The sequence below is a fragment of the Hemiscyllium ocellatum genome, unplaced genomic scaffold (assembly GCF_020745735.1).
Source record: "Hemiscyllium ocellatum isolate sHemOce1 unplaced genomic scaffold, sHemOce1.pat.X.cur. R, whole genome shotgun sequence".
NCBI lineage: Eukaryota > Metazoa > Chordata > Chondrichthyes > Orectolobiformes > Hemiscylliidae > Hemiscyllium > Hemiscyllium ocellatum.
The window spans coordinates 934792-947918 of NW_026867602.1; the positions used below are offsets into that span (position 1 = coordinate 934792).

At 58.8% G+C, this 13127-nt stretch overlaps 2 protein-coding genes across 5 annotated transcripts in view; both read left to right on the forward strand.

The window, feature by feature from the left end:
- LOC132809054 (serine/threonine-protein kinase WNK3-like) overlaps positions 1–7017 on the forward strand; it is an 81862-nt gene extending 74845 nt beyond the window's left edge. For all 4 annotated transcript variants that reach the window (XM_060822438.1, XM_060822440.1, XM_060822441.1 and 1 more), the window contains exons 21-22: positions 775–983; positions 2323–7017. In XM_060822438.1, coding sequence (XP_060678421.1) covers positions 775–983; positions 2323–2670 — 557 coding nt within the window. In that variant the 3' untranslated portion in view covers positions 2671–7017. The remainder of the gene's footprint in view (positions 1–774; positions 984–2322) is intronic.
- Positions 7018–11439: 4422 nt separating this feature from the next.
- Positions 11440–13127, forward strand: part of LOC132809033 (constitutive coactivator of PPAR-gamma-like protein 1 homolog) — a 103644-nt gene continuing 101956 nt past the window's right edge. The window contains exon 1 of the mRNA XM_060822409.1: positions 11440–12216. Coding sequence (XP_060678392.1) covers positions 11677–12216 — 540 coding nt within the window. The 5' untranslated portion in view covers positions 11440–11676. The remainder of the gene's footprint in view (positions 12217–13127) is intronic.

Genomic DNA, 13127 nt, shown 5'->3' on the forward strand with positions numbered 1-13127 from the left:
CATCCCCTCCCGATCCCCGTCCCCTCCTCCAGCCCCTACATCCCCTCCCGATCTCTGTCCCCTCCTCCAGCCCCTACACCCCCTTCCTATCCCTATCCCCTCCTCCAGCCCCTACACCCCCTCCCTATCTCTGTCCCCTCCTCCAGCCCCTACACCCCCTTCCTATTCCTTTCCCCTCCTCCAGCCCCTACACCCCCTTCCTATCCCTGTTCCCCTCCTCCAGCCCCTACACCCCCTTCCTATCCCTGTCCCCTCCTCCAGCCCCTACACCCCCTTCCTATCCCTGTTCCCCTCCTCCATCCCCTACACCCCCTTCCTATCCCTGTCCCCTACACCCCCTCCCTATCCCTGTCCCCTCCTCCAGCCCCTACACCCCCTTCCTATCCCTGTTCCCCTCCTCCATCCCCTACACCCCCTTCCTATCTCTGTCCCCTCCTCCATCCCCTACACCCCCTCCCTATCTCTGTCCCCTCCTCCAGCACCCCTTCACCCCAAACCGCCCTTTCAGTGGTTCTGATGAAGTGAGGGGTTGGAGGAGGCTGTTGGAAAGGTTTTGGCTGTTCCCTCATGCAGCATCACTGGGGGACCCTGATGGGGAGCCCCCCATGAGTTGCCAATGTAACGGGGACAATGTGACCCATCACTGAAGGTGAGGCCTGGGCTGTGGAACGGACTGGAGTTGTGTTCCCCTTGTGCCCTGGGTCTCCGGCCGTTCCACGGTCCCAGTGAGAGACGGGCGGTGATGTACCCATGTTGTGCTCTCCCTCGCTGCAGGACCCTTCTGCAACCTGGCCGTGTCCAGCCCCCAGCACGTGGCAGGAGCCAAGAAGGGCACCTTCACGGACGACCTGCACAAGTTGGTGGATGACTGGGCCAAGGAGAGGATCGGAGCTGCCTGCCTGAAGCCCAGCCTGAACATGATCCGTGAGATTCAGAACAGGCACGACCTCGAATGCTGGCAGCAGCAGCAGCAGCTCTGTGACGTGAGTCTTGGGGGCACGTTGGGGACAGTCACACACGTAGCCTCTCCCACGCAGGGACACCTTCCCCCGCCCTGGCGCAGGGTCACCTTCCCCCGCCCTGGCGCAGGGTCACCTTCCCCCGCCCTGGCGCAGGGTCACCTTCCCCCGCCCTGGCGCAGGGTCACCTTCCCCCGCCCTGGCGCAGGGTCACCTTCCCCCGCCCTGGCGCAGGGTCACCTTCCCCCGCCCTGGCGCAGGGTCACCTTCCCCCGCCCTGGCGCAGGGTCACCTTCCCCCGCCCTGGCGCAGGGTCACCTTCCCCCGCCCTGGCGCAGGGTCACCTTCCCCCGCCCTGGCGCAGGGTCACCTTCCCCCGCCCTGGCGCAGGGTCACCTTCCCCCGCCCTGGCGCAGGGTCACCTTCCCCCGCCCTGGCGCAGGGTCACCTTCCCCCGCCCTGGCGCAGGGTCACCTTCCCCCGCCCTGGCGCAGGGTCACCTTCCCCCGCCCTGGCGCAGGGTCACCTTCCCCCGCCCTGGCGCAGGGTCACCTTCCCCCGCCCTGGCGCAGGGTCACCTTCCCCCGCCCTGGCGCAGGGTCACCTTCCCCCGCCCTGGCGCAGGGTCACCTTCCCCCGCCCTGGCGCAGGGTCACCTTCCCCCGCCCTGGCGCAGGGTCACCTTCCCCCGCCCTGGCGCAGGGTCACCTTCCCCCGCCCTGGCGCAGGGTCACCTTCCCCCGCCCTGGCGCAGGGTCACCTTCCCCCGCCCTGGCGCAGGGTCACCTTCCCCCGCCCTGGCGCAGGGTCACCTTCCCCCGCCCTGGCGCAGGGTCACCTTCCCCCGCCCTGGCGCAGGGTCACCTTCCCCCGCCCTGGCGCAGGGTCACCCTCCCCTGCCCCCCGCCCTCGGCCAGGGACGCCCTGCCCCCCGCCCTCGGCCAGGGACGCCCTGCCCCCCGCCCTCGGCCAGGGACGCACTGCCCCGCATCCCTTCATGGTTTTGCCTGACCCTCCTCACGGATGCGCACGTGGCGCTCTCACACCAATGGTCTCCATTCCTTCTGCCCCACGCAGCCCCGCCCCCAGGGTCAACAGGGGAGTAAGGTAAAAGCTCCCTCGGTACTTGCAAGGCGATAAAAGGGATGAATGAAGCAGCCCTTCCTGGGACCAGCCATCCCGGAATCAAACACACCTTGTAAACGTCACGCCGGATCTTATACACCATGACACAATCGTCCTGGGATAGCACTTCACACACTGTCAGAAACATGGGGGTGGATGTGAGCAGGGTGGAGGGGCTGTACGGCCACTTTGGTTTCCATGTTCTCCTCTCTCTCTCTCTCTCTCTCCTTTCCCACAGGGAGTCTCCCAAACGTGTACCGTCTGGATGGTGCCCACGTCGCAAGGTCAGGGGTCACAGCCTGCCACCATTGCCCCGGTGAACTCTCACCCCAGCCCGGCGGCCCCGTACTCCCTCCCGCACAGGTGCCCGTACTCGGGACTGGCCAGAGCAGCGTACCAGGCTCAGCGGGTCGGGCTGCCGGCCTGCTGTGGGCCCCCTCACGGGGCAGCTCCCCCTCCTCCTCCTCCTCCTCCCCCTCCCCCACCCGCCACACAGCCGCCTCTGCCGCCAACGGCCCCGTACCTGACCAGCAGCGGGGGAGGAGCCGTTCAGACCTCAACAACAGCGGCCGCACGCTCCAAGTGAGAGGCAGACTCCAGGACAACGTCGAGAGAGAAAAGGACACCACCCTCAGTAGATGTGTCACTGCCGGCTGCAGAGAAGGGGGACCGAGAGGAGAAAAATGAGCCGCAATCCCAGCGGCCCTCATCCCCAACCCCGCTCTCCCCAGCGGTACCCTGCACGGAGGGAGAGAGCCCGTTACCCATCGAGGGTATCCTGCTGGAGTGGGGAGAGAGAGAGAGACGTTGGCCTGTCACGCATCGGGCTGGATCCTGTGGTCTGGGTGAGGGGAGCGCTGAAGGGATACCGAGGTGGGGTGGGGAGTTTGTTTGTTTGTGCCTTCTTAACCGGCCCCTCCCCCTTTCCACCCCCTTCCCCGTCTTCCCCCAACCCAAACCTGCCGCAAGGCCAGGGTGAGCCATTCAGAGACCGAATCCCCTCGCTGTCTCCCTGCATTGACACAGCGCCTCAAAGCCGCTATCTCCCTGAGACACTGGGAATCGAATATCTCCTCTACACCTCCCTCCTCTCTCAACCCCCAAAGAGGATCGCCACTCACCCACCCCCTCCATGTTTCGGGGTTCAATGGGGTTCAATTTTTCTAGAAGGTGAACGCTCCAGGATTCCTATCCCACTCCTTCTCCTCCTCCCAGTACCTGGCATCATCCTACAGGACCAGGGTAACCCTCTACACACGGACACTCCCCGTACACACGGACACTCCCCGTACACACGGACACTCCCCGTTCCCGGGGTAACCTCGTACACACGGACACTCCCCGTTCCCGGGGTAACCCCCTACACACGGACACTCCCCGTACACACAGACACTCCCCGTTCCCAGGGTAACCCTGTACACACGGACACTCCCCGTTCCCGGGGTAACCCCCTACACACGGACACTCCCCGTACACACAGACACTCCCCGTTCCCGGGGTAACCCCGTACGCACGGACACTCCCCGTACACACGGACACTCCCCGTTCCCGGGGTAACCCCGTACGCACGGACACTCCCCGTACACACGGACACTCCCCGTTCCCAGGGTAACCCTGTACACACGGACACTCCCCGTTCCCGGGGTAACCCCCTACACACGGACACTCCCCGTACACACAGACACTCCCCGTTCCCGGGGTACCCCCGTACGCACGGACACTCCCCGTACACACGGACACTCCCCGTTCCCGGGGTAACCCCGTACGCACGGACACTCCCCGTACACACGGACACTCCCCGTTCCCGGGGTACCCCCGTACGCACGGACACTCCCCGTACACACGGACACTCCCCGTTCCCGGGGTAACCCCGTACACACGGACACTCCCCGTACACACAGGCACTCCCCGTTCCCGGGGTAACCCCGTACACACGGACACTCCCCGTTCCCGGGGTACCCCCGTACACACGGACACTCCCTGTTCTCCCAGCTTCTCCTCCTCTCCCCTCCCCCAGGTGTGTCTCTTCTCACCTGCTCCAGCATCGTGTTTGGGAATAATTTACTTGAAAACGATGTTGTACTGAGACGAGAGTGTGTGTGTGTGTACCCACCCTACACGTGCACGTGTTTCCTTTAGAAGAAATTTCTCTGTGCTTTCCATTTTGGTCTGTGGTGGTATATCGCGTTTATTTTGTGAATTGAAGACGCCGGGTATTGTGCACAGATCCAGGTGAGGCTGTGGTGCTTGGTCACCAACTTCTGTGAGTTTGTTACCTGAAGGACCTTTGTAGGGATGGACTTTCTGACAATATTGTTCCTGAGGTGTGTTGCCTTGGCTTCAATCCCCAGCTGGGAGTTGTGCGCGGAGTGGGATTTGAAAAGAGGTGCTAACATCAGTGCCTTGATGATGTGGGGTTTGAGTGCCTGAGAGTGTGGCAGACAGCTGCTGTAAGGCTTGATGTGACTTTCTGTTTCCCTGCTGACCCATCAGTCCTGTCTGAGCACATACCTAAAGCTTTGCTCTCTTTCCCCCCCCCCCCCTCATTTTTCTGTCTGTCTCTCTGTTTCCGCCCCCCCACACACCCAATAATTATCTTCCTCTCCCTCTCCGGTCCAGTTGTTGGTACTGACCCACTCCTTGCCTTCACAGCTCCATCTCTGTGTACCCTGGCGATGCTCTGCTGCTTTTCGGAGGGGGTCCCCATCCCGCCAGGTAACCTTGGCCCAATCTGACGAGACTGCGGCCGACTGCAGTCCGGATCTATCCTTCCTTCCCTCCTTCCCTCTTTCCTTCCTTCCTTCCCTCCCTCTCCGAACGGTGGAGGGGTGGTTTGGGAATTCCATCTGCAGCCGTGTTGCTTCCCTTGTGATTATCCAACGCTGTGCTGTTGGATTGTAAGCAGTGAGTTATTGCATTTTAACCTGTTTACTGGAACCCAGTTCCCAGGGGAGTGGAAGGCATTGTCTTGGGTGTGCTATGAACGGTGTAATGGGAGGGCCTGTGAGATGAGCCTGTCCTGTCGCTGCCCAACTCTGCCCCAGCATGGGAATTTGATCCTCCATGTGAGGCTGCATAGAATTTCATGCCATTCTATCTTATACTGTGAAAGACGACCAGCGGTGTAGCTCCATGTTTCTGTCTTTGCAAATCTGCTTGTGTCTGTTTTTAGGAAATGCACTTTGTCCTTGAAGGTAGGCTGCAGTACTGGTGGGGACGCGTCTTTGACTGTATAACACTGGGGTACAGTACTGGTGGGGACAGGTCTGTCCCTGTATAACACTGGGGTACAGTACTGGTGGGGACGCGTCTTTGACTGTATAACACTGGGCTGCAGTACTGGTGGGGACAGGTCTGTCACTGTATAACACTGGGGTACAGTACTAGTGGGGACAGGTCTGTCCATGTATAACACTGGGGTATAGTACTGGTGGGGACAGGTCTGTCACTGTATAACACTGGGGTGTAATACTGGTGGGGACAGGTCTGTCCCTGTATAACACTGGGGTACAGTACTGGGGGGGGACAGGTCTGTCACTGTATAACACTGGGGTACAGTACTGGTGGGGAACAGGTCTGTCCATGTATAACACTGGGGTGCAGTACTGGTGGGGAACAGGTCTGTCACTGTATAACACTGGTGTACAGTACTGGTGGGGACAGGTCTGTCCCTGTATAACACTGGGGTACAGTATTGGTGGGGGACAGGTCTGTCCCTGTATAACACTGGGGTACAGTACTGGTGGGGACAGGTCTGTCACTGTATAACACTGGGGTACAGTACTATTGGGGACAGGTCTGTTCATGTATGACATTGGGGTACAGTACTGGTGGGGACAGGTCGGTCACTGTATAACACTGGGGTACAGTACTGGTGGGGACAGGTCTGTCCATGTATGACATTGGGGTACAGTACTGGTGGGGACAGGTCTGTCCCTGTATAACACTGGGGTACAGTACTGGTGGGGACAGGTCTGTAGCTAAATAACACTGGGGTACAGTACTGGTGGGGGACAGGTCTGTAGCTAAATAACACTGGGGTACAGTACTGGTGGGGACAGATCGTTGAAGTGTCTTGTGTATGCAACACAATGCAAACATTTGTGTACGTAAATGTGAATATGAGTGAGCGTGCACTCGCTGAGCTTTCGTCAGAAGTCATTCTGTCATCTTCCATCTGGACCTTAGTGTGAGGGCTGAACTATGCTGTTCTCTCTGGGTGGTGCTGTGCCATGTTCCTGATTTGAGAGAACGACATTTCCATATCAGTGCCTGTACCGTGTCGTGACTGTGACCCTTGCCCTCTGACACCGTGTACACGCAGTCCTCTCAAATGTACTTCTGTTTTATATCAAAAAAAAGCACCCTGTAGACTTGCAGTGCCTCGATACTAACTCTTTCCAGTTTTGTTTCCCTCCCCCTCACCAGCCCGGGGGGGATGCGTTGCTTCTTGCTGCTCCCTGCTTTTGTGTATGTCGAGAGGTGTTGGGGGCAGACAAAGCTGACATCTCCAGTTGGCTGGATGTTTTGGAAGGGTTGCAATGGCTCGGAATCTCCATCCCAGGCAGCTGTGTAACTTTGGCCAGCTCTGGAGGTACCAGCCATGATATTTTTCAGTTGGTGTGACGGAGAGCAGTTTGGAGGGGGACCCAGGTCAAGGCTGCGGGAGAATCACTGGTCTGCTGTACTCTCTGTTGGATGGATGGGGAGGATTGCGGTCTCTCATCTGTCCTCCTGTGTTAGCCAAGTGGGTGTTTGTGATGAGCGTTGACTAAAACAGTGTTACCTGTAAACTCAAACTGTGATTTTTCTTTTTTTTTCCACCTCCCGTCTTTGTATGTTGGCTTTTGTGTTGCCTGTGAGCATTATTTTGTGTTTTTTTTTAAGAAAAAGGAGAGATTATATACTGTGAAGTAAAACTGTTCTAAGTTGATGTCTCGTCTCTACCCAGTTGGAGGTGGGGAGGTGGGGGGGGGTGGGGAGGTGGGGGGGTGGGGGGAAGAAAAAAATGTGTCCAGAAGTCAAAACATGCCTGAGATGTTTTAGCTGCCTGTGGGAGATGAGTTTTGTACCTTTGTAAAATTAGAAGGAAAAGAGAGAGAAAACCTGACCAAATCTGTGTCAATGTCTTTGTCTCCCGGTTGAGTTTGTCAGAGGTTGCTGGTTTTCCCACATGTGCACCCAGCCTGTTCAGACTTTGATGGTGCCCGTGCGAAATATAAAACCCAGTTGTAGCCAGAAGAAATCTGTCAATACTTGCACACGTGACTCCAGGCGCATCCCCGAAAGCCATGTCCTGGACTCGACTGCCCCTCCGAAACAGCCCGAGCGGAGGTGAGCCTGGCTCAGGGGGAGGAGGGGAGTGTGGAACCGTTGCAGATGGGTACACGTTACCAGACTGACATTGGTGTGCAGGATAGGAGGCCAGTTGGCACGGTCCACTTCAGCCACAGGAGGACCACCAACATGCTGAGTACAGGGGGACCCATTGGGCTATCCTCACCGATGGTGGTTGAGCTATGTTTAATCGTGACCTGGAGCCTTCCTCCCGCCGAAATCATTCAGGATTCGGATAAAGCTATATGGCCCATTGGGCCCATCCCTGCTCTCCATCGACCGTCACGTAACTGGTCCTGTGTCTCAGTGGATCCTGCCTCTTCCACATTTCCAGGCAAGCTTTCTTTCACCTTCCTCACCAAAAGGAAAAAGGTTTTTTTTTCCATATCACACCTTGCTTCTTCAGCTTGCAGGCAAATCTCAAATCATCTTCTGCCTCACATGGTAAACCTTCCACAGTATTGAAAACAAAACAAACTCAAGCAGCAAGCTGGAGAGAAACTGTGTTAGCGGTTTATTTTCATCAGAACTTCAGTGCTCAATGAAAAGTTTCATTGAACGCATTCACTCTGGGTCCATGGTACAGCAGCCACTGTGCCCAGGACCGTAAGAAACTACAGGAGGTGGAGACACTATACCACAATGCCACCAACACCCCAGCTGCAATTATAACATGGATCTCTTTTTTATAAAAAAAAATGTTTTCTTGCATTTAGATGATTTGGCGTCCAATTCCAATCTTCACAAGTTTGAGTTCCAAACTGGGCTCAGGGATTTAATCTGGCGCTGTCTCTGGTTAGAGTGCAAAAGTCGAGGCAAGTCGAATGCAGTAATTCACATCGCCACAGGCTCCTGCAACAAACAGCACAACTTAACGGAAGGCACTTAGAGTTGTAGCCCAGCCCAGGTCCAAGTCCCAGTGGCTGAGTGTCCCCTGGAAAGGAGTACGTCACCGAGCCCGCTCCTGTATCCGCGCTCGGATGGAGTGACCTGCTGGGCGTTGTAGTCAGGTCAGGTTCCCCTCTCAGCGCTGGAGGGGAGCTCTGTTGACACCTGACCCACTCCCTCCCTAATATTGATGCCTGCTCCCTCCCCTGACGCTGGCACCCCATTATGGACACCCAGCCCCTCAGCAACTGCGCTGCAGTTCTGGTCACAGTTATAAGAAGGATCTTATTAAAAGCTGGAGAGGGTTCAGAGGAGTTTTAGCAGGATATTGCTAGGAATGGAGGGTGTGAGTTGTAAGCAGGCTGGGACTTGGCTGAAGTGTAGAAGGTTGAGGGGTGACCCTTAGAGGTTTATAAAATCCTGAGGGGTAGAAAGAAGTTAATGGCAGATGTCCTTTCCCTAGGGTGGGGGATTTCAAGAATAGGGGGCATATTTTTAAGAAGAGAGGAGAAAGGTTTACAATCGACATGAGGGTAATTGTTTGAACACTGAAGGTGGTTGATGGGTGGAATGAACTTGCTGAGGAAGGAGCAGCTGTGTGTACAGTTACAACATTAAAGACACTTGGAGAAGTACATGAAAAGAAAAGGTTTGGAGGGATACGGTCCAGGAGCAGGTGGCTGTTAGTTTATAGTCAGCATGGACTGGTTGGACCAAAGGGTCTGTTACCGTGCTGTACGACCACCTAGCACCCTGTTGTGGATATCCCCAACAACTGTCTCCATGCTTGACATTCTCACACCTCACCCCTTCTTATTTGATAACCCCACAACAATTAGCACCTTGTTTTTCAACTCTTACTTTCTCATCGACCTGCTCAGGGGCATGAGAAGCAGGTGGGCATTGAACCTGGGTCAGTGGGTTCGGAGGTAGATTGACTACAGTGCCAGTCTATGCTCGGTCCATCGAGCCGCCATCTTACCCAGAGACTGGATCTGTTGGCTAAAAGCTCAGAACTGCAGATGCTGGAAATCAAGAGCAAAACAAATTGCTGTGAAAGGTCAGCAAGCCTTGGAGCATCTGGACAAAAATCGATTAACATTTCAGGTAGAGTGAACCTTCCTCAGCTGCTCCGAGACATGCTGAGCTTTCTGAACAGTTGTCATGAGGTTTGTTGAGTGTGACTGGTGGGAGTTTGCTACCTGTCTTCCATTGACATGAATGGAGAGATCAGGCCAAAGGGCATGACAACCATGGTTGGGCCTCGCCAACTACCTTATAGAAGTTTACAAAGTCAAGAAGGGCGTGGAGAGGGTAGACCGACAAAGTCGAGGGGGGTGAGGGAGTCCAAAGCTAGAGCAATGTAGATTTAGGGTGAAAGATTTAAAAAGGGAGCTGAGGGAGAGAGGGTGGGTGCATGGAATGAGTTGCCAGAGGAAACTAAAATTACAGCATTTAAAAGGCATGAGGATGGGGGCGTGAGTAGGAAGGACTGAGACGGATATGGGCCAAGTGCCGGCAAATAGGACTAGCTTAGACGAGGCTAGGATATCTGGCCGGTATGGACGAGTTACAGCAAAGGGCCTGTTTCTGTGCTGGACATCTGACCACAACCACTTCCAAGAGCAGTTGGGTCAAACTGCCCATCTCAATGACTGGGTTGCAGGTGTGCCCCAAAACCCACACCCCCTCGAATATATCACCCTGAGCCCGGCTGTGAGGAACTCAGTTGTCTTTTGAGCCACATGGAAGAGAGGTAAAGGCTTCCTGGACCAGATGATGGTCAGAGGCATGGGTCTCTCTGTGCACACCCTGGGGAGGGGGAGAGGGGTGGTGTCTGGATGTATGTGTGTGTTTTGAGTTAAGAATGGAGTAGCAACAAGTCAAAGACCCTATTCATAACAAACCATGGCTCTATCTGCCCAATAAAAGACAAAAATAATTTGTATTAAAAAGTGGTTATGTTTTCCATGGAATAGAAGTGTAGGTAGAGTCATTTATGGATTCCCAGACGCCATCGCTGGGAAACGGGAGGGGTGGCGAGACAGCACGATGGGAGTTGTAGTCTTCTTCAACCAGATCAGTGGGCACCAAAGTGAGGAGGGCAGTGGGTGGAACTACATTTCCCATCATACATTGTCAAACATGTCCAGGTGGGAATGTGGAGCTGCCGGTGTTGGATTGAGGTGAACAGGGCTGAAAGAAAATCACAATGCCAGGTTATGGTTCAATAGAAATCTGTTGGGCGGTACCCAACGTGTTCCGTGACTTCGAACCATACCAAGAATGGCTACCCAATCGTTAAGGGTTGGGACACGGGTGGGTGACGAGACGGGCTGTCGGGGGTTGTAGTCTGCTTCCCCCAGACCCTCCATGGATGACAAAGGGGGGAGACGGAGGGCGGAACTACACATCCCGTCATGCACCACCAAACTCGCCAAGAACGGGAAGGCAAAATAGAGCCCGACTGGGGTTGTAGTCTCCTTCACCACTCACGCTCCACGGACTCCAATAGAGGAAGGGGGCAGCGGAGAACTACAACTCCCAGCATGCCGCGCGGACGTCCGTGCGATTGGAGAAACAGGGGGACTACAAATCCAGTCATGCCTCGCGGACGCCTGCGTTAAGAAACAGGGCGGCGGGTGGGCAGAACTACAAATCCCGTCAGGCCCCGCGAACACGACCGCGGACGCCGGCGACTGGAGAAACGGCGGTGGCGGCGGGAGGGGAAGGGAGGAGAACTACACATCCCGTCATGCCTCGCGGACGCCGGCGGTTGGATAAACGAGGGGCGTGTGGGTGGGGGGAGAACTACAAATCCCGTCAGGCCTCGCGAAAACCAGCGCGGGCGCCGGCGATTGGAGAAACGTGGGCGAGGGGGAGGAGAGGAGAGGAGAGGAGAACCGCGCATCCCCGTCATGCCCCGCGGCCGCCGGCGGTTGGAGACAGGGCGCCGGGGGAGGGGGAGGGAGAGCGCGCACAACTCCTCCCCTTCACGCCTCAGCAAAGCCCGACGGGAACTGTAGTCCGGTGGGGCCGCCAAGCCCATTGACTTGAACGCGGCGGGAGGGGGGTGGGGGACTACAACTCCCGTGAGGCGCCGCGGGGGGAGACGAAGGCGCCAGGAGGCAGCGCGAGAGAGGCGGGTTGACAATAAATAAAACAAACACACGATCTTTTCTTCCCTCCTCCCGTCGCCCCCCCCTTTCCCCTTTTCTTTTATTTTCCTCCTCCTTCTCCGTTAAATAACCGTCTCCCCGGCGGGTGGGGGGGGGGGTGAGGTATTTTTTTTCCCCCCCCTTCACGTCAAATTCGGTTTATTTTCAAATTCCGACCGTTATTTTTCAAATTTTTTTTTTCTCTCAAAATGGGGGTCCAGGGTTTCCAGGAATTCATCGAGAAACACTGCGCGGCGGCGGTGGTGCCGGTGGAGCTGCAGAAGCTGGCCCGGGCCGCCCGCCACCGGGCCTCGGGCCTCAGGCCTGGGCTAGGCCCGAGGCCTGGGCCTGGCTTGCCGGCGCCGCCGCCGCCGCCGCCTCCTCCCCCCGCCCCGCCCCCCGCCCTCCGCCTGCTGCTGGACGCCGAGACCGGGCTGCACCGCCTGTACGGCGGCTCCTTCACCGACTGGGTGAGCGGCGGCCAGTGGAACCAGACCCTGGCCTACCTGGCGTCGCTGGCCGCCGCCTGCCGCGCCGCCGGCCTCGAGCTGGTGGTGGCCTTCGACGGCGCGCTGGCCAAGGGCCGCCTGCCCGACTGGTGCCGCCGCCAGAGCCAGGCCCGGCACAGCGCGCAGCTGGTGGCCAACCACGTCCGCAGCCGCGGCACCCCGCCGCCCCGGGTCTGGTTCCTGCCGCCCCCCTGCCTGGCCCACTGCGTGCGGCTGGCCCTGCTCCGCTTCCGCGTCAAGGTAAGGCCCGGGGGGGGGGGGAGGTCAGGGAGCGGGGGGGGGGGGAGCGGGGGGGGTCAGTGACGGGGAGCGGGGGGGTCAGTGACGGGGAGCGGGGGGTCAGTGACAGGCCTGTATTATTGGGGTGTCAGGGACAGGGAGCGGGGGGGGTCAGTGACGGGGAGCGGGGGGTCAGTGACGGGGAGCGGGGGGGGTCAGTGACGGGGAGCGGGGGGGTCAGTGACGGGGAGCAGGGGGGGTCAGGGACGGGGAGCGGGGGGGTCAGTGACGGGGAGCGGGGGGTGTCAGTGACGGGGAGCGGGGGGGGTCAGTGACGGGGAGCGGGGGGTCAGTGACGGGGAGCGGGGGGGTCAGTGACGGGGAGCGGGGGGTGTCAGTGACGGGGAGCGGGGGGGGTCAGTGACGGGGAGCGGGGCGTCAGTGACGGGGAGCGGGGGGGTCAGTGACGGGGAGCGGGGGGGGTCAGTGACGGGGAGCGGGGGGGGTCAGTGACGGGGAGCGGGGGGGGTCAGTGACGGGGAGCGGGGGGGGTCAGTGACGGGGAGCGGGGGGGGTCAGTGACGGGGAGCGGGGGGGTCAGTGACGGGGAGCGGGGGGGTCAGTGACGGGGAGCGGGGGGTCAGTGACGGGGAGCGGGGGGGTCAGTGACGGGGAGCGGGGGGGGGTCAGTGACGGGGAGCGGGGGGGTCAGCGACGGGGCGCGGGGGGGTCAGCGACGGGGAGCGGGGGGTCAGGGACGGGGAGCGGGGGGGGTCACGGGGAGCGGGGGGGGGGGGGGGGTCAGGGACGGGGAGCGGGGGGGGTCAGTGACGGGGAGCGGGGGGGGTCAGTGACGGGGAGCGGGGGGTCAGTGACGGGGAGCGGGGGGGGTCAGACGGGGAGCGGGGGGTCAGCGACGGGGAGCGGGGGGG